The sequence below is a fragment of the Megalobrama amblycephala genome, linkage group LG14 (assembly GCF_018812025.1).
Source record: "Megalobrama amblycephala isolate DHTTF-2021 linkage group LG14, ASM1881202v1, whole genome shotgun sequence".
NCBI lineage: Eukaryota > Metazoa > Chordata > Actinopteri > Cypriniformes > Xenocyprididae > Megalobrama > Megalobrama amblycephala.
The window spans coordinates 22,391,191-22,417,910 of NC_063057.1; the positions used below are offsets into that span (position 1 = coordinate 22,391,191).

Consider the following 26,720-nt stretch of genomic DNA (forward strand, 5'->3'; position numbering starts at 1 on the left):
CATTATAAATGTCTTTACTGCCACTTTTGATTGATTTAATGCATCCTTGCTGAATAAAAGTATTAATTTCTTTAATTTCTTTCCAAAAAAATAAAAATAAAAATTCTTACTGACCCCAAACTTTGGAACAGTATTTTATAATGTTACAAAAGCTTTGTATTTCAGATAAATGCTGTTCTTTTGAACTTTTTATTCATCAAGGAATCCTGAAAAAAAAGTACACAACTGTTTTCAACATTGAAAATAATCATAAATGTTTCTTGAGCAGCAAATCAGCATATTAGAATGATTTCTGAAGGATCATGTGACACTGAAGACTGGAGTAACGATGCTGAAAATTCAGCTTTGATCACAGGAATAAATTACTTTGTAAAATATATTCAAATAGAAAACAGTTATTTTAAATTGTAATAATATTTCACTTGGTGAGCAGATGAAACTTTTTTTAAAAACATTAAAAATCTTACAGATCCCAAACTTTTGAACGGTAGTATACACATATATATATATATATATATATATATATATATATATATATATATATATATATATACATGGGTGACATTTAACTCTCAAGTTTGGGGGGGCAAGAAAAAAAATCATGAGTAGGCCTACCTCCCTCAGCAGAAATTTTAAGCAAACGAGTATAAAAACAACAGCATACCTTAGTGAAGGGCTAAACGGCGTCCACCATGTACGGCTGCGGCATCAAAGTGATGAACTGTTTTATTCAAATCCACATGAATGGACCGTTCAGTGTTCAGTACTGCAATGTCCGAGAGTCTCTCCTGTCTTATGGTGTTTCTCATGTATGTTTTCAGCAGGAAAAATTTCTTTCACATGATGCGGTGTTCATCGGAACCGTCAAGAATAACTTAAAGAGGTTGCCAACATTTACTAGATTGTGGACTAGCTTTGACTCTCTGAACAGTGACAATCGTTGTTCAAAACTTGTTTCTCCAGTTGACATGTTGTTGAAAAGTGCCAGTTCTGCATTCGTGATGACAAAAAAACAGTTTGTCATAGTGATGACAAATAAATGTCAGGTCATCTTCGGTGTCTGTATTAGAGCTGAGGATGTGGTTGAGTGCAATCAAAGTGTTAATGTCATTTTCCTGAAATCGCTCACGGATCTCGTTAATAGTGTTGTTCAGTACGCCGAAATGCAATTCTTTGTAATTGTCCTGAGTTGAGGCTGAATTCGGTCCAGGTACCGTCGCTTTGGTTGTTCTCCTCCATGGACGTTGCGGGCCGCGGTAGTTGTTCTTATCGCACAACTCGACTGTGAACTTCCAAAGCTGCTGAAAGTAGTGATCAGTTCTCATTGCTAAAAGAGCAGAGATTGTGGAAGATGCTAGGCTTTTTACACCAGCATAATGTAAGGTGGATGACTGTAGCGCTTTGGACAGTACATTGCACTGTATGAAAACTCGTCGCATCAAAATGCAAGGAAAAAACTGAAAAACAGTCACTGATGTCAGCAGACTACCTGCCTGTCCCCCGACTCGCACATCGTTTTCAGAAATTTCACTAAGAGTGTCAACGATTGTCTCAAAATGATCAAGTACGGCCTTGAGAGCCTCTGCGCGGCAGCTCCATCTTGTGTCACTAAGAGATTTCATTGTGGTAGATGTACCTGAAAATTCAGTGCTCCGTTCTCGCAAAGACTCAAAAACAGCATGTCGTTTTGCTGACCCCTCGATGAAGTTATAGAGAGATTGAACATTGGTCAGCATGTGCCTCACAGCTGTATTGATGCGACAGACATCCACAATGCAGAGGTTGAGGATATGCGAGTGACAATGGACATACATCGCCAGTGGGTTTTCGGTTAAAATGCGTGTAGCTACACCACGGTAGGTTCCTCGCATACTCGCCGCACCATCGTAACATTGCACTCTCAAGTTGCAGATATCAAGATCAAAGCTGGTCAGTACGTTCTTTAAAAGAAGGGCCAAAGATTCACCATCTGTTCTGTCAGTCCGATAAAATCCGATGAATGATTCATGGATACCGAGGTCTCTGTCGACAGATCTTAAAACCACTGCAACTTGCTCATGCCTACTTATGTCTTGCGTTTCGTCTGCAATAAGGGCAAAAATCCTGGCTTCATGCACTCACTGTATAATGTCAGTTTTAACCTGACCGGCCATTATATTGATCACCTCATTCTGGTGCTGGCTATGAACATAATTTAAAAAATCTCTCTCTCTTTTTGTACAGCCGGTTAATTAGTTGGTTATCAGTGGCCCTTAAATCCATCAACTGTAAGAAATTTCCCCGATTTTCTGATTCGTCCGTTTCGTCGTGACCACGTAGAGCAATACCGGAGCGACAACAGAAGAGCAAAGTCTCACATATTTTTTTCAGATATTCTCTGTTCTCATCCACTCTCTTTGCGTGTTCACTGCTGATTTGCGTGGCTACGCTTCCTGTTTTAAGTGTCTGTTGATGACTCTTTATTTTTAACCCAGCAGAAATGTGCATGCTGCTTTTCTGATGTTCACAGAATTTTTCAGTGGCCTTTTTCCAGTTGGCAAATCCAGTCACTTGAAATGTGTCCGTCTTGGACTCATTGCTAGCAACGATCAAAAAGCACGATCAATGGTGGGACTATATTCAAGCCATTCATAAATCCCATACCATTCTTTTCTGAACTTTCTACCGTCTATTGGTTGATATGGCCCAATGTCAATAAAGCTTGCAGACGTTTTGGGTCCGTGAACTGGATCTGAGGTCTGAGGAGGCCTGACTAACCACTCCAAATTTCTGCGGAGCTGACGGCTCACATCGGGAATTCTCAATCTCATCCTCGGGATGAATGACACTTGTCTGCTCAGTTACCTGTCCTCCATCAGCAGTTTTTGTTTTCTTGGAGAAATAATTATCCAGTGTATTGGGACGCTTAGCCATTTTGCCGATTTCTAATCATTCTAACGACTATTCTAAAGTAACCTATTGCTCCTATTTTGTTCTGCTGCCCCCTATCAACACGGAGAAGTACATATAAATGCATATTAAGCAATTTTCAAAAAAAGAAACTCCGTGTCCATGACTACAATAAATTGATGGCGATATGGGAGGGGGGCACTTGCCCCCCTTGCCCCCCCCTAATGTCGCCCATGTATATATATATATATATATATATATATATATATATATATATATAGACACTAGGGCTGGGTATTGACACAAATTTCACATTTGGATTCGATTTCTATTAAGGAGCTTGAGATTTGATTTTGATTTTATTACCTTCGATTCAATATTGATGAATTTGGGGCCCATAAGGTACAGTACATGGCAAATTTCCTCAAAGAAAAAAACTCTCAACTAATGCTGTAAACTATACAGGGAACCACAGCTGCTACATCATTATAATATTAAATGTTAAAATTAATCAATTTGTAAGCTATATAAAGAACATAAAGAAGTATTAAAAACAACGTTATAATACATTTTTAATGACTAAATTATGTTTCTACTCATTTTATAGCCAATATAAACATTTAAATGGTGGCTGTCATAAAACAGATATATTCAAACAGGCATTCATTATTGAAGCACATGTTAAGTACAAATATAAGGAATATGCAATAGCCTGTAGTGCATATATGTAGAAAAATGCTCCTCTCTAAGTTCATTTCTGTAGCCGATTAACAAGATTTTGGACACTGAATGGCTTTTCTGAGGTAAATGGGATGGTAAATGTGACATTTTTCAAAGTCTGTTTTATTGGCGTCTTTCCACAGTTGAAACACTCTTTGAGCGATTACATGAGACATGATACAGATTCCGGTATGGTGTACTGTGTCTTTCAACATACCTTCAGAGGTTCATTCATGTTTATTTCATGTTGTAACTAGTAAAGTGGAAGAGATGATCGGTTCGTGAATGCCTGAACTGATGGCGCTGTCACGCGGCACAAAACGCCAGGAAAGATTGCGACAGAGACGTGATGTCTATGATCTCACTCCAGTTTATGGGAAAGATAGGCCATTTTCAATTCTTGTGAGGTTTATTGTGATGCTTGCCTTGATTGGAATAACCTTGGAATATATTTAATCTGATTATTCATATAACGAGGTTTGGGCCATACAAATTATGGGAGTTTTCCAGGAGAAATAGCAAAAAGGGAGGGAGACGGGAGATGGGTGTGAAATACAGGAGACTCCCGGCAAAAACGGGAGTGTTGACAAGTATAGGCACCATTGACTTCCATAGTATTTTTTTCTACTATGGAAGTCAGTGGTGCCCCAAAGCAGCCTGGTTGCAAACTTTCTTTAAAAGATCTTCTTTTGAGTTCAGCGGAACAAAGAAATTCATACAGGTTTGGAACAACTTGAGGGTGAGTAAATGATGACAGAATTTTCATTTTTGGGTCAACTATCCCTTTAAAACTGTGTGGCTGCAAGTCATTTCTTGTGTTTCTGCTCATCTTTTCTCTTTTTTCTGTCTTGTTGTTCCTTTTTCCTTCAGTGATTCTTAACACGTAATTATTAATATTGTTGCGTTTTACTCTCTGCAGTGTGATTTTATAAACACTAAGGGTTTTGGCATCAAAATGCCAGTGTATTTATGCATTTTAAAATGACATTTTTTCATCATGTGAAAAAAGAAAGCTTTATTTAAAGAAATCAATTTAATCTCCCAAAGGAAAAGGAACAGATCCCAGGAGTCAGAGCAGCTGAAGATTAAAGAAAAAGATGGATGAGAAACGGAACATCATCATGTCCAGCGGAGAGAGCAGAGGTGAGATACACACACATCCAGAATTATGTCTAAAAAACAACTATTTTTTAAATATCTAAGTAGTTATTTTACAGCTAACTGCATACACACGTTTTTAGATTCGTGAGGTCTGGGCGATCATTTATTTCAGATAATCCTTCTGACATTTGACTCTGGCTCCGGAGTGGTTAAAAATGAAATGTAATTCGATTTGGTATTTATAAAATCAATTAAAGAGCCATTGGCTCCTATAAGATTAAATAGATGCAAAATTATTATTATTTTTTAATTAACATGTTTTAATTAAAAAACAATCACTTAATTTCAGTCATCCTGTCATTCTGTCTTTACACCAGCCCTCCTTATACAGCATTAGCATCTTGTGGCTGTCCTAGGAACTTAGATTCACTTGAAGTGGGAACTGAACATCTTTTCCAACCTGAGAACTACATACAGTCACAAAAAGTTATTTAGACAGAATCTGAGATGATGTCATAGACCATAATTATGTCAGCATCAGAGGCCATTGAGTTTAGTTTGGCCTCCTCATCAATGCATCCTATAAATGTTGTCATATTTGTCTTCATCAGTAACATCTGAGAGGTACATTTTTAGCTCTTTAGCTTTCATTCTTTATGATCATCGGTTCATTCATGTTTATTTGGTGCTGTTACTAGTAGTAAAGAGGAAGAGATGATCGGTTCACATGCTGCTTGAACTGAGGCACTGCAGTGACACATTGAAGAGCCACAAAAAGCCTCAGAGCTCAGCCCAGAGAGAATTGCAGTACCCATGGGCGACATTGGGGTGGGAGGTAGGTGGGTGTTGGGGGGGTCATATTTTTCCCAATGTGAGCCATCAGCTACAGTCACTACAATTTGGAGCAGTTAAGGCCCGGGTAAACTTCATTCACCAAGTTCCCCTCAGTCTCGCGCACAGTTGAGCATGATACTCCTTTGCCCGTGAGCGTGTGAACCTTTCAAAGATACTCCTTTGCTCGTGAGCGCAGAAAGACATGTTCAGCGCATGCACACACGCACCGTCGTCACAAACATTTGCCTGCATGTGGCCACTGTTCAGAGAGTCAAAGCTAGTCCACAGTCTAGTAAATGTTTCTTGCTTGCACCGACTGAAAACACACAAGAAACATCATGAGACAGGAAAGACTCGGACATTGCAGTACTGAACACTGAATGGTCCATGCATGTGGATTTGGATAAAACAGTTAATCGATTTTTACTTTCAGTTTCTGTAGTGAAATAATTGACAAAGTTTGCACATTGTTTTGTGTGATATCCACTGGCTCGCCTTCATAAAACGGAAATATTTTCAATATTGCGACGTGGGATGTATCACCACTTACTCACAAAATGATGGACACGGATTCACATATCGTCTGCGTCATTTCCCGTGAAAATAAAATTAAGTGATTAAATAAATGAGTAAATAAACAACAAGCAAGCTTAAACTTGTTTGCTTAAGTTTTGTACCTGCAAAAATAAATGTATATATAAACATTGTGTTTAAATCATGTAAGTCAAATCAAAAACAAATATTCTCTGTTTATGTAATCTGAATGAAAAGAGACACATGTCAGACGCCCGTGATTCAGCTCATTATCCGCTAATGCGGCCACACCCACGGAACGAGTGCTATTCAGAGGCAAATACTGAGGCAATGCATGCATACATCGTCTCAATCGTGTATTTATTATCTTCAAAAGTGTTTATCTGCATGTTATAGCCATGATTATAGCGATCTCTGGAAGCCTCAGTTAGTTCCTGGAATGTCACATGGTATGCCTGTTCTTCATTAGGAGGCATTTGTGGACTAAATGTGCACAGAGCGCCCTCCGGCTGCAAGTATGAGTTGAAAACACAGTTTCCAGCACTCATATTGATGACAATAAATATTAAATAAATATAACTCCTCTGTATAGAAAATTGACATAAACATGAGAATTCATCAATATTTCTCCACATGTGCATGCTTTTAAGCTAAAAGCTATATTTAAAGCTAAATAACCACACAAATATGGAACGACGGTCAAAAACTCTATCGCTTCGTCACTTGCTTACTATCCACTAACCCGGATATGACATCTTAATTACGTCATCAGTTATCAGGGACATAACAAAAGCATATATAATTATAGTATAAACGTTCTTAATCTTACAAGTACAATAAGTAATAGTCTAACAAAAAAGGGAACCCCTTGTGTTAAGACATGTATGGCTTAATATAATGTAAATGATGTCTCTTACTGAAATATGTAGTAGAAAACCCATGAAAGATTTACGTTATTTACAAAATCCATGGAATATTTGGACCGATATGGACAATGGGGGCACCATTTTGTTTAAGTGCATTCTACGTCAATGACGTCAAACAGTTGCTCTCGGTGAGCTACTGACTCTACCCTGTTGATATTTTTACCACAACACGACTCAGAATATAATGTACGATGCAATATTGTGCAGCTTTTGGATGTAATTTTCAGTCGATGGTCAACAAGAGAAGTGATACAATTCTTCACTGCTTTACTAGCGATAAGAAGAGGAGAAAAGAATGGGAAGATGTGAAGAATGTGGACGAATAAAACTTCCTAAAGAACCACGTCTTTGTTCTCTCCACTTTAGCCCTTATGCCTTTGAGGCTTTTAGAAGTCCACAGCTGAAAGAGTTTACAGTTGCTGATGAATATAAGCATAGAATTTAACCAAATGCCGCAGACTGCCTCAAAGCATGTGTGTGCTATGGTGCGTGGGATATTTGTGATAGCGTAAAACAGCAGCATCTGTGTGTAATGCATTCAGGTTACATATCAGACTATTTTTACACGTCAATCATACAACAGTAGTTTGAATAGTGACAGAGACATTACACTTCTTCAGTGCATTGTTTTCATCCTCACTAATTTTGCACTCTGGCTCAAATTGAACAGGCTGATCGGGTTTTTAAGGGAGCCCCACTATTTCAAAACACTGCTTCATGAAGCTTCGAAGCTTAACAAATCATTTGTTACAAATCAGTGGTTTGGAACGTGTATCAAACTGCCAAAGTCATGTGAACTATTGAAGTTCCCTTTCAGTCGGTCATGTTCGACGTACGTCAGTAATGACTGACGAATTGGGACATCGCCAGAGAGCCCTATCAGCTTCGAGTGAACTAAAATAAGCCAATGGAATTGGCATGCGATATTTGCATAATGCGCACCGCCCCTGCCAGGTGGTATAAAAAGGGAAGCAGATGCAATCGCACTCTGTTTTTCGCTCGGAGCCAACCTGTGTGTTCCTGCTATTAGACTGAGAGTGACTTCTCAAGCCTTTGAAGAGCTTTCGTTCGACAGTGCTGCCGTTATGGCACCTTACAGTAAGGTCAGGAGCTTTCCCAGAGTGAGCTTCTCGAGCTATTTATACAGCTCTCAGCTGCTGTTTTCACAGCATTATTTGCCCCGTTTGGTTTGTGATTTGGGCCGTTTCCTCTGTGTATGTGACTCAGGGAGTGAAAAGTGTACTTGCAGTCACATTGCGGCTGTTCCCTGTGTGCTTCACAAAGAACAAGAACAAGAGCTTCTAAAAGAGCTTCACAGATGGACACTGCATCTTTTTAAAGATGTTATTCTGTCTGTGCGTTTCTGGAGGCGTTTGTTTCCTATCCTCACTGCTTAGCATGCTGAGACTGTGTTGTGGGTGGTTTGTATTCTCTTGTGTGAGCATCCCCACGTCGCCGCGTTGTTCGTCTTGCCTTTCTCGTAAAGGCTTGAGTGCTCAGCGCGCTGTGTGCCGTCAAGCTGCCGGCTGACAGCGCCATGGCAACTCAGCCCGTTGTTCGGTGCTCTAGATGCGTGGTCGAGACTTGAGTGCCTCAAATGGGGTGGAGTCCCCTCACCTATTCCCCGATCTATTTTGTTTTTCTGAATAAGAAAAGTGCTACTTTAGTGAATAAGCCAGGGTGACCAGAGGATTACAGTGGGGCAATACCCGCCGAGCCATTCTCCGTGGGCCCCCCACTCCTCTAGTGCATCGCAAACATGTTGTGACTGTGTTTGTGGGTGGTTTATGTTTTGTAACAACATGGCCACGTTGGCGCTCAGCGCGCCGTGTGTCGTCCAGTTAGACAGCCACGTTCACTGTCCCACATGGCTGGTAGCTTCTGGGTGGATTGCTGATCCTTCTCATGGGGGACCTAGCATCTTAGTCAGGGCTCCAGCAGAGGATCAGATGTCGACTGCTACATTGGAGAGAGGGTTGTTAGGCTCTGGAAATGAAGATGAGGCTGAGCGTCCCATGGTTGTGATGTGTGCTCATGCTGAATCAGATTCAGTTAACGACCATGCTTTCCTGGGCCCTTGGGGGCGTAGTGCGACGCATACTCGCCTTGCCCCGCCCCCTGTCTTTAGCCCGGACGTGCATGAAAAACTTGGCAGTTTGGAAGCCTTTTTTGGTGCCAAATATAGAACGTCAAAAGGGCCATAATCTGCATTAAAAGTTTTTTCTCTCTCACTACCCTCTGTGGTGGAGTGGCAGTGCTATGGGTACACCACCTCTGCCCTGCATGTGTCTTAGCCCATGGAAAGTCTGCAGAAGGTCAAAGCAACTCATTGCAAATGGGTAGTTCTGAGTCGGGGTTGAGCTACGCATGATGCAAGTCGTAGTGCAGGCCCCTGGCCAGACAATGTCCACCATGGTGGTCCAGAAACACCCCTGGCTAGCCTTGCAGAGGTGTGAGTTGTCATCAAAGTATGCTTTCTCGATGCTCTGATCTCACAAGCTGGCTTAAAACCCAGCCCGCTCAGTCTGCAGCCAAGCCAGTTGGCTAGCGAGAAGCGGTCCTGGAAAAATGGGTGACATGGAGCTGAGGTAAACAGTTCTTTCGGGAGACGATGCTCCCCCGGAGGAGGGCCGGGTGGAGAATTTTGGTTCCGTTCTGTTTCGCCGCTGGCTCTCCGGACTCCAGCGGTACCCACGAAGTAGAACTGTTTCCCAATCCTCCAGGTCCCAAGAGGGCACGTCTGGCAGTATGTGAGGCCCCGCCTCGCCACTCTCAGCCCCCTCTCACTTCGCCAGCAGGTCTTATTGTGTTGGTCGAGGCCACCTCCCATGTGCTGTCTCCCACAGACACTGCCACCTTGCAGAGTCTGACCCCACTTCAGGCTGCTATGCTGTCCGAGTCGGGTCCCAGCACTCTACTTCGCTGCCCCATGCCCGGTACCTCTGTGGTGCATTTGGTTCCGTTGGCTCGGTGTCTGGAAGCCTGGCTAGCGCTTCCCAGCCCATCCCGCTGGCTCATTTGTACCATCAGACTCGGCTATGCGATTCAGTTCGCCCGGCGTCCCCCGGTGTTCAGGAGTGTCCATTACACTTGTGTGTCCCTGGACAATGCACCTGTTCTCCGGGCGGAGATTGCTGTCCTCCTGGCGAAGGATGCAAACGAGCCGGTCCCTCCAGCTGATATGGAGTCAGGGGTTTACAGCCCCTACTTCATTGTACTCAAGAAGGGCGGTGGGCTACGGCCAATCCTGGATCTGTGTGTCCTGAATCGGTCCCCTTACAGGTTGCCGTTCAAAATGCTTACGCAGAAACACATTTTCGAATGCATTCGTCCTCAGGATTGGTTTGCAGCGGTCGACCTGAAGGATGTGTACTTTCATGTCTCTGTTCTGCCTCGACACAGACCCCTTCTATGGTTTGCGTTTGAGGGTCGGGCATATCAGTACAAAGTCCTACTCTTCGGGCTGGCCCTGTCGCCCCACATCTTTACGAAGGTTGCGGAGGCGGCCATTGTTCTGCTCAAGGAACAGGGCGTTCGCATCCTCAACTACCTCGACGACTGGCTCATCCTGGCCAGCTCACAGGAGCAGTTGTGCGAACACAGGGACATGGTGTTAGCTCACCTCAGCCGGTTGGGTCTTCGGGTCAACTGGGACGAGCAAACTCGCCCCCGGGCAGAGGATCTCTTATCTCAGTATGGAACTGGGCTCGGTCGCCCAGACAGCGCACCTCACCAAGGAGTGCGTCCAGTCAGTGTTGAACTGCCTGAGTACACTCAAGTGCAGGACAGCGGCCCCACTGAAACTTTTTCAGAGGCTCCTGGGGCATATGGCATCCGCAGCCGCAGTCAGGCTGCTCGGATTGCTTCATATGAGGCCGCTTCAACACTGGCTCCACGGCCGGGTCCTGAGATGGGCGTGGCGGCGTGGCAGTGTGGTACGTTCCGTGTCCCCGTAACACTGAACTGCCGTCGCACTAGTGTTAATTTCATCAGACGAGACGAGACGAAATATGTTCGTCAACGTCCTTTTTTTTCATGACTAAGACGAGACGATGACAAGACTGCACCACTGTCCAAAAACGCTGACTAAGACTAAATTAACATGCATTATTGTTGACGAAAAAAGACGAGACAAAAATGTTTTGTATAAAATAAAAACTAAGATAAAATCTCTCTTCATTTTCATCTACAATCGTCTCTGCTTTTTCATCAGCTGTTACGCCTTTAAAATATTCAGAACGAGTTCGCGGCTTCGCGCTGTTGCTCAAGTTAAGCCTCGTTGAAGCCTTGTTTACACTGCGTGCGTGTGCGGCTCGTTACGGCTCCGGCAAGGTGTTGTTCCGTCCTCTGCGCGATGTCAACTCAAACAAAGAAATTTCAAGTTTTTCAACTTCGAATCTCTTGTCGTCAGTTTCTAGTGATGTAAAATATGAGCGGGAGTTTACACAGGGTGATTATTTTGACTTTGTTTTGTATTTGAGCTTTGCGTCTTGGAGGCGAGGTGCCTATCTTTAGCAAAGCGGCACGTCGAGCCGCTTCTGGGACGCTTCTCGGACGCTTCTCAAACGCACCGCGGCGCGGCTGGTGTAAACACAAGCATTGACTAGAGTGGCCGTGTATCAGCTCCGCTAGCCGCGTCGCAGCTGTAACGAGCCGCACACGCGTTCAGTGTAAACGAGGCTTTACAGGTTTGTTTGTTTGTTTGTTTTATTTGGATCCCCATTAGCTTCAGCATAAGCTAAAAGCTATTCTTCCTGGGTCCTATAATCTACCATGTGACAATACAATTTATGATATACACCATACACACCATACGTACAAGACATTACACTACATTGAAACAACATATTATACAGTAAAAAAAAAAAAAAAAAAAAACACCGCTCCGAATAGATCTATATCAAAAATAATATAATTAAGAACCCTATAACAGTATCTCCTTAAATTAAATTTATATTAACTGTATATGTTTCTTTGAAGATAATATTTCTTAAGTGATTTTTTGAAACCATACAGAGTGTTTTGTTGTTTAATAGTATTTGGAAGAGAGTTCCATTCACACATTGCTCTATACCTTACTGAACGTTGAATTGATTTGGTTTTTACTATAGGTAAAATAAAACTACATCCTACTGCCTGCCTCGTTAGATAATGATGTATATCTGTACTAAAGGATAGTTTTACATATAGAATAAAAGGTGTTTTGTTTGTTATAACATTATATAAAAATACCATTAGTGAATACACCAATCTATTTTTTACTTTAAACCATGAGAGGCTTTCATGCATTTTGTCAACATTTGATCTAAACCCACATGAGAGAGCCAGACGTGCAGCTTTATTCTGAATAACTTGTAGTTTTTTTATATTAGTTGATGAAGTATTGGACCAAACCACAGAGCAGTAATCAAGGTGTGAGAAAAACAATGCATAAAGTACTTGTTTAACAATCTGTGGTGTAAAATATTTTGCACATCTTTTAATAACAGCCAAAGTATTGCCCATTTTAGTTAACAATTTCTGAACATGTTTGTCCCAACACAATCTACTATCAATCATCACTCCCAATAGTTTGGCCTCTTCTTTTTGCTCAATTGAATTTTGCTCTATGCTAAGTTCAAGCTTCGGTTTGAAAAGTAAAGAAAAAGGAGTTCCAACCACAAAACTGGTAGTTTTGGATACATTGAGAATCAATCTGTTATTCCTTATCCAGTTCACCACTAACTGTAGTTTTCCTCTCCTCCATATCCTTATACCAATCATCAACCATCTGAGTCAAAGCAGTGGCTGTTGAGTGTTTTCCTCTATATGCATGCTGAAAAGTTGTAATTAAATCATTATTCATAAAATAAGACTGAATCTGTTCATAAACAATTCTTTCCATTATTTTACCGAGAATTGGTAATAAACTTATTGGTCTACTGTTTGGCCCAGAGAAAGGCATTTTCTTATTTTTCGGTATTGGCACAACTTTACATATTTTCCATGCTTGTAGACATATATTATTCGTAAAACACAAATTAATTATATGAGCAATAATGGGAGCAATGATTGAGACTATTGGCTTCAGCAACTTATGATCAAGGAAATCAACACCAGGTGGTTTGTTTTTACAATTCATCAGAAGTAATTCCACTTTAAAACCACTGACACTCTTAAATTTAAAGCTACATGTTTTACCTTCCATCATTTTATTTATTAATATATTTGATAAATCTGTCTTGTATGGCTGTGTAGTATTTTTAAGCTTATTTATTTTATTTATGAAATAATCATTAAGATGATTCGCTATATCACTTGATTTAGTAAAAAATTCACCTTCATATTCTAAATAAGCTGGAGTTGATTTATTATTACCTCTTAATATATTATTTAGTGTATTCCATAATTGTTTACTATCGTGTTTTATTTCTATAATTTTCTTATATAGTACAATTTCTTTTTCTTCTTATTTACCTTAGTTACAAAATTTCTAAGTTTACGATATACTTGCCAGTCCGATTTAAATTTGGATATAATTGCTGCTTGTTTAGCTAAATCTCTCTCTTTCATAAAATCTTTTAATTCTTGATCCAACCACGGAGTGTTGACATTTCGAACAGTAAACTTTTTTATTGGTGCATGGTTTTCTACAATAATCATTAAGGTTTTATCAAAAATCTGAAATGCCTTCTCTGGATCTTTCTGTAGAATTACCTCTGACCAATTTGTATTTCTAACATCATCTTCATATTGTAATTGATTGAATCTTCTAAATGACCTTTTCATTATTACTTTTGGACCCGATTTTGGAACTTTTGTTTTCCTTACAATTGCAATAAGATTGTGGTCGCTAAAACCAACTGGTACTGATACACAATTTGAGCAAACTTGTAGTCTATTTATAAACATGTGGTCAATACAGGAAGCAGATCGAGTACCATTATTTTTCAAACATATTCTAGTCGGTTTGTTAATTACCTGTGATAATCCACATGCTATTGCTGTGCTCATTAATTTGATTTTTTTAGGACAGTCAGAAGAATTCCAATCTATGTTAAAGTCACCAATTAAATAAGTTTCCATATTCATACTATTAACATGATCTAACATATCACATATTTTATCTAAATATTCACTATTAGCATTTGGAGGTCTATAACAACACCCTATGAGTAATGGCTTAAGATATTTCAGACTAACTTTTAACCAAATTATTTCAATACCAGAATACATTAAATCTGGCATCACTTGGACAGGTATATGATGTTGAATATAGATTGCCACTCCTCCTCCATATATATTCCTATCATTCCTAAAAATTCTATATCCATCAATCATTAAATTTGCATCATCAAATTTATGATTTAAGGTCTCATACGCCTGTGGCTGCAAAACGGATCTGCTGAACACACAACACCCAAAGCGAACACGAGTGACGAGCGACGACGACATGCTAGCTTTTGAATTGTGTTGGTTAAAATAAAATACTCTTCAGAACAGGTTAATCATTTGTGAATGTGTCTCCTAAATCAGAAATTGAAAACCAGACACGTTTAACATTTGCATTCATCAAAAATCTTTCAACAAGTGTATTTTGTCAAGTAATTATGACATTTAACCAATGTTTGAGATATGTGAAACACTTTTTTTACTGACATGTTTATCAGTAATAATCTCAGTAGTAATGTGTTATTTTTAAAAAAAAGACTACAATTTTTTGACTAAAACTAGACTAAAATTAAAATTAAAAGACTTTTAGTCGACTAAGACTTGACTAAGATACCTTGAGTTTTCTTTTGACTAAAACTAGACTAAAATGACGAGACGTTTAGTCGACTAAAACTTGACTAACAAAAAAAGATATGTGAATGACTAAATATGACTAAAACTAACAAGGACATTTGGCACAAGACTAAGACTAAGACTAAATTAAAAATAGGTGACGAAATTAACACTACGTCGCACCCTCACTCAGTGGTTGGACCCTTCGTTTATGCGGGCAGGAGTTCCCCTCGAACAAGTGTCCAGGCATGCTGTGGTCTACACAGATGCTTCTGCCACAGTGTGGGGAGCCACATACAAAGGGGAAGGCAGTATAAGGTCTGTGGATGGGGCCTCAACTGCATTGGCATATCAATTGCCTTGAGTTGCTAGCAGTACGTCTTGCACTGGGCCGCTTCAAGGAGCTGTTGACAGACAAGCACGTACTGGTCCGTTTGGACAGCACTGCAGCCATTGCATACATTAACCATCAGGGTGGTCTACGCTCCCGCCGCATGTCGCAACTCGCCCACCATGGAGTCAGAAGCATCTGAGGTCGCTTCATGCCTTTCATGTCCCAGGTGTGCTCGACCCTGCTTGGCGAACCCTGTCGAGTTCCACCGCCTCCCCTTGCGGCTTGGACATTGCGGAGTGTCTGATGCCAGGCCAAATCTCTGTTGAGGTTTGGCTGGGTGCCATATGTCACGACCCCTCCACGTGAGTGGTCCCATATGTGTATTGTCCATGGTCAACTCCCCACAGTGAGTTTGTGTCTTTCCCTTAGCAGAGCCAGCTCTGCCATCACCTGTCAGATGAGTCTCCCCCTATCTCTAGGCTGGAGCCATCCCAGGGACTCCATATGCGTACTGCCCATGGCCAGTCCATATGTGTATATCCACGTAAATTCCTCCTCTGTAGGGTAGGTGGTGGCCTCCGTAGCGTCCCCTACGGGTTCGCTTTCCCAGTATTGTCTAAGTATTACTGTAGTGGGTCTTGCGGAACAGCAGTAGACTCTCTCAGTGTAAGCTCGCCCCTTGTCCACCCCCCAGGTGCGCCGGGTGGCTAGAGCTTACGCTGGGCACTGGAAGGGGTCAGTAACTGTGGCGTTTTATTTGGGATCCCAATTCGTCGGTCACTACTGAATTACGTCGAACGTGACCAACTGAAACGGAACGTCTCGGTTACATATGTAACCCTCGTTCCCTGAAGGAGGGAACGGAGACGTACGTCCCGTAGCCACAGTTCCTGTGCCTTCGCTGTAGTGCAGACTCAAGGTTGTCTCCTCAGCGAAAAACAGAGTGCGATTGCATCTGCTTCCCTATTTATACCACCTGGCGGGGGCGGTGCGCATTATGCAAATATCGCACGCCAATTTCATTGGCTTGTTTTAGTTCACTCGAAGCTGATAGGGCTCTCTGGCGATATCCCAATTCGTCGGTCACTATTGACGTACGTCTCCATTACCTCCTTCAGGGAACGAGGGTCACATATGTAACTGAGACGTTTCAAAACACTTATGACATAACGAAGCCTCGTTTACTGAAATCATGTGATTTTGGCACTCTGAATCAAAAATATCTTAATCTGTTTTCTAAAGATGAACGAAGGTCTTACGGGTGTGGAACGACCTGAGGGTGTGTAATTAATGACAGAAATTTCATTTTTGGGTGAACTAACTCTTTAAGACTTGTATGCGTTACTAGATTACCGTTGCCCCAAAGTATTGTTACATCAATAGCAGTATACAGTATAACAGTATACAGATGAAAAAGCATCAAAGGCATCAGGGCTAAAGTGGAGAGAACAAAGACGCAGTCCTTTAGGACCTTTATTCGTCCACATTCTTCACATCTTCCCATTCTTTTCTCCTCTTCTTATCGCTAGTAAAGCAGTGAAGAATTGCATCGCTTCTCTTGTTGACCATCGACTGAAAATTACATCCAAAAGCTGCACAATATTGCATCGTATATTATATTCTGAGTTGTGTTGCAGTAAAAACAGCAATAGGACAGTGTCAGTAGCTCACCGAGAGCATCCATTTGACATCATTGACGTAGAATGCACTGTGCCCCTAAACAAAATGGCACCCCCCATTGTCCAAATCGGTCCAAATATTACATGGATTTTGTTACATTACACTGATCTTTAACCCTCAGGGGTCTGAGGCTGATTTGGGGCCTGGAGAAGTTTTGACATGCCCTGACATTTGTGCTTTTTTCAGTTGTTCATAAACATATTAATGGAAAAAGTGTCATTACACTGTATTCAGCACAAACTAGGCTACAATAATATGTAAGGAACATGTATGTACATGTTTGTATTTTTGAAGGAATAACGTTTATGCGTGGTTATTGAAAAAACAAAAAACTTAAGTCACTGAAATAAAGCCAAAAAATATATATTAAATCTGTGTTCACAAGACTTCTGGGTATTGGAAGTTGTAGACTAGAGTTTTTGCTTCAAAATTATGTAAAAATTATTTCTACTCCTTCATATAAAACAATAGAGAGATTTAAATTTTCTAAAACATCTTTGGTCAAGAAACACAGTATGCGTGGAGGCGTGAATAATCATGAATAATGGATGATTCTCACCTGAGAAGACAAAAGAATCAGATAAAGAGCTCTAATGACCTGCATATTAATGAGCTCTTTCAGTCAGGTAGGCTGTGAAAAAACTCTGTTGATCATGTCTCAGCTCATCATAATGTAAATCAAACATACAGAAAAAACAGCAATACTGTGAAATATTATTACAATTTAAAATAATGGTATTCTATTATTAAAATATAATGCATTTCTATGATACAAAGTGTCTGAACAGTTATGTTACCTCTATGGCATTTCATATAGGCTTTTAGCTTAAAAGCATGCACATTTGGAGAAATATTGATGGATTCTCGTGTTTATGTCAATTTTCTATACAGAGGAGTAATATTTATTCAATATTTATTGTCATCACTATGAACGCTGGATACTGTTTTTAATTCATACTTGCAGCCGGAGGGCGCTCTGTGCACTTTTAGTCCACAAATGCCAATGCTAAAGAAGAATAGGCAATCCAGGAAATAACTGAACTAACAGAGGCCAGAGATCGCTAACTATGGCACTTTTCAAGACAATAAATACACGATTGAGACAATGAATGCATGTATTGACTGAATTTGCGTCTGAATAGCGCTGGCTCCGTGGGTGTGGCCGCATTAGCGGATAATGAGCTGAATCACGGACTTCTGACATGGCTCTCTTTTCATACAGATTACATAAACACAGAATTTTTGTTTTCGATTTGACTTGTACGATTTAAAACCTGACATTTCAACGTTTCTTCAGACAAATGTGTCATTTTTTTTGTCATTAGTATTCATAAGTTACAGTTCATTTTCTGAGAACTATCAGATTGGAGTTTGTTCAGAGGGAGACGAGAGATCATGCATCATGTTTGTTTTCTTTATTTTACAAAAAGCACAACATTTTGTTTTTACTCTGAGTGTACACAAATAAAAGAAGATATTCCACAGATTAAAATGGTGTATAGCTCTTAATTGTATGTGCAACATTGACGGAGTATTTTGAGTCTCTTTCACACTAGTTAGAAAAAAACCGCGGTGATCACGCCGGCGTGACCGCCGACCCGAGGGAGTTACATTTACATTTACATTTACATTTATTCATTTGGCAGACGCTTTTATCCAAAGCGACTTACAAGTGAGGAATACAACAAGCGAGTCGTCATGACGAGGCAAATAGACAAGAAGTGCTCATAATACAAGTTATAGGCAGTGCTCAGATTATCCTAAGCTACAATAGAGAGGAAGTGAAAGGATAGGTATAAGAATTTTTTTTTTTTTTTTTTTTTTTAAGATGAGGTTAAGTGCTCACGAAAGAGATGGGTTTTCAGCTGTCTTTTGAATATTGGCAGGGATTCCGCATTCCGGATGAAGGCAGGAAGATCATTCCACCAGCAAGGGACAGTGAATGAGAATGTTCTGGAAAGTGATTTCGTGCCTCTCTGTGATGGTACCACAAGCCTTCGCTCCTTTAATGAGCGCAGGTTTCTGGTAGGAGTGCAGACTCGTAAGAGTGAGTGGAAGTAGGAGGGTACTGAGCCTGTGGTGGATCTGTAAGCAAGCGTCAACGCCTTGAATTTGATGCGAGCAGCAAGTGGTAGCCAGTGAAGAGAGATGAAGAGAGGCGTGACGTGGGCTCTTTTTGGCTCGTTGAAGACGAGCCGTGCTGCTGCGTTCTGAATCATTTGTAGAGGCTTGATTGTGCATGATGGCAGTCCAGCCAGAAGAGCATTGCAGTAATCAAGCCTAGAAATGACCAGAGCCTGGACCAGAAGTTGTGTTGCATGTTCTGTTAGAAAGGGCCTGATTTTCCTGATGTTGTAAAGTGCAAATCTGCATGACCGAGCTGTCTTTGCAATGTGGTCTTTGAAGGTCAGTTGGTCATCAAGGATTACTCCAAGATTTCTGGCCAAATTTGATGGGGTAATTGAGGATGTGCCTAGCTGGATGCTGAAATCGTGATTTAGAGTCGGATTGGCAGGGAAGACGAGAAGCTCAGTCTTAGCCAGGTTGAGCTGTAGATGATGTTCTTTCATCCATGCCGAGATGTCCGCCAGACAGCTTGAGATTCGTGCAGCTACTGTGGGATCGTCTGGATGGAATGAAAGGAAGAGTTGTGTGTCATCAGCATAGCAATGGTAGGAGAAACCATGTGCCTGAATGATGGGACCAAGTGATGTAGTGTAAATGGAGAAGAGGAGGGGTCCAAGAACTGAAGCCTGAGGAACACCCGTGGTCAGTTGATGAGCTTTGGATACCTCCCCTCTCCAGGCAACCCTGAAAGACCTTCCTGTGAGATAGGATTCAAACCAGAGAAGTGGAGTACCTGTGATGCCCAGTGACGAGAGGGTGGACAGGAGGATCTGATGATTCACCGTGTCAAAGGCAGCAGAGAGATCGAGCAGAATGAGAACTGATGATTTGGAATCAGCCTTTGCAATCCGCAGGGATTCAGTGACCGACAGCAGTGCCGTCTCAGTCGAGTGGCCACTCTTGAAACCAGATTGATTGACATCCAATTGGTTGCTCTGTGAGAGGAAGGATGACACCTGGTTGAAAACAACTCGTTCAAGTGTTTTTCCTATGAATGGTAGGAGAGAAACAGGTCTGTAGCTGTCTACAAGAGACGTGTTTAATGTGGGTTTCTTAAGCAGTGGGGTTACCCGAGCCTGCTTGAATGTGTTAGGGAAAGTGCCAGTGTGGAGAGATGTGTTGATGATGTGTGTCAGTGCTGGTAAAAGTGTGGGAGCAATAGATTGTAGAAGGTGTGAGGGGATGGGATCTAGAGGGCAGGTGGTGGGATGATTGGAGAGGAGAAGTTTGGATACTTGTGTCTCAGTGAGGGAGGAGAATGAAGAGAGGAGGTGTGTGGCTGTGTGTGTGGTTGGTCTGAGTTCCTGTGTGTGTGGAGCGGAGAACTGACTGCTGATGGTAGATGTTTTGTCAGTGAAAAATGTTAAATTATCAGCAGTAAGGGATGAGGTGGGTGGTGGTGGAGGGGGACAGAGGAGAGAGTTGAATGTTTTGAAAAGTGTACGTGTGTTTGAAGCGCTGTTGATTTTGTTGTGGAAATAGGAGGATTTAGCAGCATGAATTTCAGCAGAAAAGGATGAGAGCAGAGACTGATAGCTACATAGGTCAAATTGGTCTTTTGATTTGTGCCACTTCCTCTCTGCAGCCCTGAGTTTGGTCCGATGTTCACGAAGAACATCAGATAACCAGGGATTAGAGGGAGTGGCACGTGCAGGCCTGGATGACAGAGGACAGATACTATCTAGAGAAGAAGTTAATGTGGAACATAAAGTGTCTGTTGCTGTATTCACATCCAGAGATGAGAATTGTGAGGGTGAGGGAAGGGAGGATGACACGACAGAGGAAAGATGAGAAGAAGAAAGAGAGCGCAGGTTTCGTCTGAAGGTAACTGGTAGCGGGGTTGGTGGTGAACAAATGGGGAGTTGAAGATTAAAAGTAATGAAAAAATGATCAGAAAAGTGCAGAGGTTTTACCAGAATGTTGTCGGTGATGCAGTTGCGTGTGTAAATGAGATCAAGCTGGTTGCCAGATTTGTGTGTACTTGTGGTGATGAGCCGATTAAGATCGAATGAGGCTAGAAGAGAGTGGAAGTCTGAAGCATAAGGCTTCTCTAGATGAATGTTGAAATCGCCAAAAACTACAAGTGGGCTACCATCCTCTGGGAATGAGGACAGCAGCATGTCCAGTTCCTCTACAAAGGTACCCAGTTGGCCTGGGGGGCGATAAATTACTACGATATGAATTTTGACAGGAATTGAGATTGTAATAGCATGAAACTCAAATGAATTGTAGTTGCACAGAGAGGAATGAGTCGAGTATTTCCAATTGTCAGAAATGAGAAAACCTGTGCCCCCACCCCTCCCAGACTGGCGAGGGGTATGAGAGAAAGTGAAGTTGTTAGAGAGAGCAGCAGGGGTTGCTGAGTCCTCTGGATGAATCCAGGTCTCAGTCAAGCCCAAGATATTAAGAGAAGAATTAGTAGCAAAGGCTGGAATGAAGTCAGCTTTGTTAACTGCTGACTGACAATTCCATAGACCCACAGAGACAGAGAGAGGAGTGTTAGTGTTAGAAGAGGAGTAAATAGGGCGCAGGTTAGAAGCATTGCGCTGCCTTTTACGTGGGTTAGTGGAGCGTTGCCGAGAGACAACAGGAATGAGTTGAAAGCACATGCTGAGGAAGAAGAAAAAGTGTGAAAGGAGGGAAGAAACTTAAGTGCCTACCGGTTTCGTTGCTCGGTGGAGTCGCGCAGGTAGAGTCGCAGGTCTTTACCCGAGTCGGTCTTCACACGAGAAGGCTGAACGCTCCCGCTGACGCTTCCGCGACAGCACGCACACACAATTAATATACTGCTTATTAACACGTGATTGAAATGAGCTAGGCCCGCCTTGCAAATCAGCACTGCAAAAGCCTAAACCCGTGAATGGCTGAAAACCGAAACTAACTAAAGCTTAAGTGCGGGCAATAACACCAATAAAGTCTGCAAACGCGGCGGCTGTTATTCTAAACAAGTACAATTAAAATACAATTATAGTCGAGGTAGGAAATAGGACAAACACAGATACGAATTAAATCCTTCCTAGCAGCAAATAATAAACGAAGCAACTGACCCAGAACAGATATTAAGCAAAACACTTACGCGCTCTTGTGTCCGTCACCACTGCCAGCTCGCTAGTCCTGGGTTAGTTAATGGGTTTTCTACTACATATGTCTTATAAGAGACATCATTTACATTATATTAAGCCATACAAGTCTTAATACCAGGGGTTCCCTTTAAATACTATCAGATGTGTAATGTGTATTATGGCTCTAACATTCCGGCCCATAATTGTATAGGAGGAACACCATATCAATTACCATTTACTTAAGAGGAGCCATAAAACTGAGAATAATTCCTTCATTTTTCTTTTGTTTCCTGTTTAAACAAAGCTTAGTGATAGGTCTTTCTAACGTATTGGTTTTTGTTTGCACTATCACACGTCTTACTGTTCCATTTGAGTCTGGCATGGTCTTTATGATCCTGCCCATCATCCATGAGTTTCATCCATCAGTGGCTTCAACTTCATATAAAATCGTCTGAAGACCTTTATCATCGAAGTTTTGCTGCTTTAACACAGACGCAAGTACTTTCCTGAGTACGAATTTGCCTTTCCCACACACCTCCATGGTGGGATGCTGCAGGTGGGTTAAAAATCCACTGAATGCCTTTTTGACTCATGGCATCTTGTATTTTGTTTTGATTTAGAGTTTTTATTGCTTCTTGCAATTTCTTGTCAGCACTGATAAAGTTGGTTCCATGGTCTGAGCGCATAATAGCAACTTGTCCTCTCTGTGTCTAATGAATGAGCCACTTCAATATGAATTGCTCTAACTGTCAGACAAGTAAAAATAACGACATATCTTTTTACTAGACTACGGCCTCGTTTGACTTCCATGGGTCCAAAAAAATAAACGCCTACATTAGTAAAAGGAGGCTTGTTTGCTATGACACGATCCTCAGGCAGATCTGCCATTTTCTGTATTACAAGTCTGGCATTCAGACGTTTACATTTTGAGCACTGTGATATGACCTTTCTAATTTTGGAATCAGGTACTTTTGTCTCAGTCTTGCAAGCATGTGGTTCGTATGTCCAAGTTCTTGATGAATATGTTAGAGAATCAAATTGGCAATGCGCAAGTCTTTAGACAAAATAACTGGATGTTTGGCCTCTTCTGACAAAGCAGATTTATTCAATCTACCTCCTACTTTCAATACTCCATCTATAAGAATGGGATCCAGTTTGTAGATAGAACTACTCTTTTTAACTGGAGCTTTATTCTTTTGTAAAGTTGCAATTTCATCTGCATACTTTCCTTTTTGAGTGAAACGAATGAGTTCCATCTCAACTCTCTCTAGTTCGTCCACAGTAAGAGCATTACTCCACCACGCTTCTTTGTGTTTTTGCTTCTTTTGGTTGAGGAGAAGGTTGCGTTTACCAGGGTTACTTTCACTCTGATGTATTGCATCCTTTAATTCCTTTCTGTTTTTTTGCTTGCATAGCAGCAAGTCTTTTAACCCCTTAAGCCCGAAGTGTCCCACCAGCGGGTCACCACCCCCTGCGAAAAAATTCATAATCAAATTACTAAGCAACCACTGACAGGAATAACACAAAATAGGTACAGTATCATTTTAAAGCTTAGAAACTCTGCTTTTTAATGCATCCAACCATTTTGTTCAACTCTAAACGAGTACTGAGTCATCACTCTAAAACGGAGTGTACCACCCGAGGGCTAGCTATAAAAAAAAATAATAATCATATTTTTCAAAACTCCTGCCTAGATAATCACAAAATAAGTGTCATTTGAAAGCTTAGAGTCTGAACTTTACAATGAATGTCAACAGGAGTTGATCAACAATTTGAGTACTGCTGAGTTTTTTGCTGAAAATCATAATTTATTAAATTTATTTTTTTACTACGTACTCCAATGTGTCAAAAGCATCATACAGCTCAGATAGTCATGTGCTATATGTCATTTGAAAGGACTCACGGAGTAGAATACAACAAGTATAATTATTTTGGGCTTTGACTAAACTTGAACAAGTTTTTGTATGTGACGCCTTGCAAGACCCATATGTAAATAATAAACCAATGCATCATTTATGTCACGTTTTGGCTTGTAACATCAAGAAACATGCTCCGATTGTGGAAATTAGACATCATTATTTACAGCAGATTCGCACTATTAAAGAGTGCAACATTAGCATAATCCAACAAGATGATCACAAGATATTGAGCATGCAATTACGACGCATAAAACCCCACAGGCACACAGATGCTAACTAAAACTAAAAAGTAGCTATCGCTTGGCATTTCTGCTTATAACTTCATGAAACATGCATAGATTGTAGAAAATGGCACAACATTAATTACAGTGAATTCTCCCGATTGAAGTGAGTCCAAGATCAAAATAATCCAATACGCCAATCATAAATTACTTCACGTGAAAGAGCATTTTAAAAATGGCCATCAGGGGGCACCAGTGGATAAACAAAAAGGCTACCTTGGTTCCAAATGCTGTAAATTTTGATTTGTTCATGCGATCACCACAAAATTTGATCCAGATACAGCTCACATATAGGAGCTCACATTTAACATCACCAAAAAAGAACCCACTACCTTATTTCCTTCATGAGATATTCCATTTTAAATGAGAAAGATGTACATTTTCCCTTTTTTCCACATTTCCACATTTTTTGCTGTTTATTTACAGTTTCTCGGCATGAGAATGTCCAAATTAAAAAAATATATATATATTTAGAAATGTAAAAAGTTTCCTTTCAAACGATACCAACCTTTTGACTCTCCTTGCTATAGTTTTGGAGTAACAAGTCTTTACTTTTTGGTGTCACTCAGAAAAAAAAAACTCTGAAAATACCCTCAGGGCCATTGCGAGGTATGGTCTGACAGAGCCTGCCAGCCTCTTCAAACGTGGTAACCCACATGTTTCTACGAAATCCTTGTTAGGAGCTATATTTTGTCAAAGTTTGTCACAAAGTTAAGTCTATGGGATTTTTTGGCCGAAAATAAGTATGCAAGAGAACACTAATGATGCTTTGCCAGAGGCAAGCACCATTAATACTAAACTTAGCATATCAGTAAGTTGGCTTTTTCAAGCCAACTTAATAATGTGATGTTTAAGTAGAATATAAGTATGTTGGCTTTCCCAAGCCAACATAATAACTAGAAGATACAATTCGTAAACAAACTTTGGTGTTGGCTTGGCAATGCCTCGATGGGCAGCCTGAGGCAAAAGAACCAACACACGTCTGTTCAGGTGGTCTTGAGCTGGCCACGCCACAAAGAAAGAAAGAAAGAAAGAAAGAAAGAGAAAGAAAGAAAGAAAAAGAATTTCTTGAATTTCTATTTATTATTTTCTGATCAGTCAAATATAGTGGCTTACCAGTATAACTTTAATTAACCTACCAATAAATAATAACTGTAATTTATGTTGTTATTATTTCAAGGTTTATTTAAACATTTTGTCATAAAAAAAAAAAAAAAAATCCAAACATGGAAAATAATGATTAAAATAGTAATATATCAGTAATAAAAATATACAAATATGCATGCTGTTTTCACCGTCACTGTTTGGGACAACAGCATATGCTTACACGTGAGTTTTGAAATGTTTTCTTCATTCAAAAGATTAAAGTAGGCTATCTGCTTCAATACATATCTTTGAAGGAACAGTTCAACTCACTGCCACTTTAAGAGTCACGGCTGCTTTAAGAGGCGTGGCTTGCCTCGTCATCTCTCTGAATGTGTGTGTGTGTGTGTGTGTGTGTGTGTGTGTGTAACATATCAGGCGATTCACTAACCTGTTCAATAAACTGTGTAAAACATGCAGTCACCCGATCAATACTGAGATTCTAGACTAGATGGTATAAAGATATAATGAATCTTGACAAACTGAGGATGGTCTCGTGTCTCTCTCTCTCATCTGTCTCGACACGACAAGCCTCTTTAATGCACAAATCTTTGCACAGATGCCACACATCAACACAGTAACAGTCATACACATAAACATTCAAACAAAGAAACTGTTTGATGCGTTCTTGTGCTCGCTTGAATGAGAGTCGGCATGTATTTTGGACATGATGAAGCGAGAATGGACGAGCTTCATTAGAGACGCGACCCTTGTGAAAAAAAAGTGCACTTTAGTATACTTTTATAAAGTGTACTTATTGCACAAATAATATACTTAAAAAGAACACACTTAAGTGTGAATTAAATGTAATGTTTTCATCGCTTAAGTGCATTCTATTTGTAATTAATTTCAAATATATCACAGATTAAGTTCATATTAAATGCAATAAGTTGAACTTTTGAGTGATTTTTTTGAACAACTTAAATAGTACTTTAATACAACTTTATGATAACCTTCATAATTATGTCTAGTATGTTTAAAATATAGTTGAAGTGCACTGTTCAATGTACTGACAAGCAATTAATGTGAACTAAAATATATTTTAATATCAGTTATTAATACACTTAAGTGTGAATTAAATGTAATGTTTTCAGCCGCTTAAGTGCATTCTATTTGTAATTAATTTTAAATATATCACAGATTAAGTTCATATTAAATGCAATTAGTTGAATTTCTGAGCAATTTTTTTAAAACTACTTAAGTGCGACTTTAATACAATTTTTGATGTACTTTGAAATATGGTAAAAGCGTACTTCCGAATGTACTGACAAGCAATTAATGTGAACAAAAATATACTTCAATGTAATTTACATGTACACTGTTATATCATTTAATACATTTGTAATTACATTACTTACATACTTTATTTAATTTAATACATTTGTTATTACATTATTTGTAGTTAC

General features: G+C 40.3%; 1 protein-coding gene across 2 annotated transcripts in view; it reads left to right on the plus strand.

Annotated features, from left to right (window-relative positions):
• Positions 1–26,720, plus strand: part of LOC125246012 — an 80,989-nt gene that overhangs the window by 6,970 nt on the left and 47,299 nt on the right. For both annotated transcript variants that reach the window (XM_048156854.1, XM_048156855.1), the window contains exon 2: positions 4,657–4,752. In XM_048156854.1, the coding sequence (XP_048012811.1) occupies positions 4,707–4,752 (46 nt within the window). In that variant the 5' untranslated portion in view covers positions 4,657–4,706. The remainder of the gene's footprint in view (positions 1–4,656; positions 4,753–26,720) is intronic.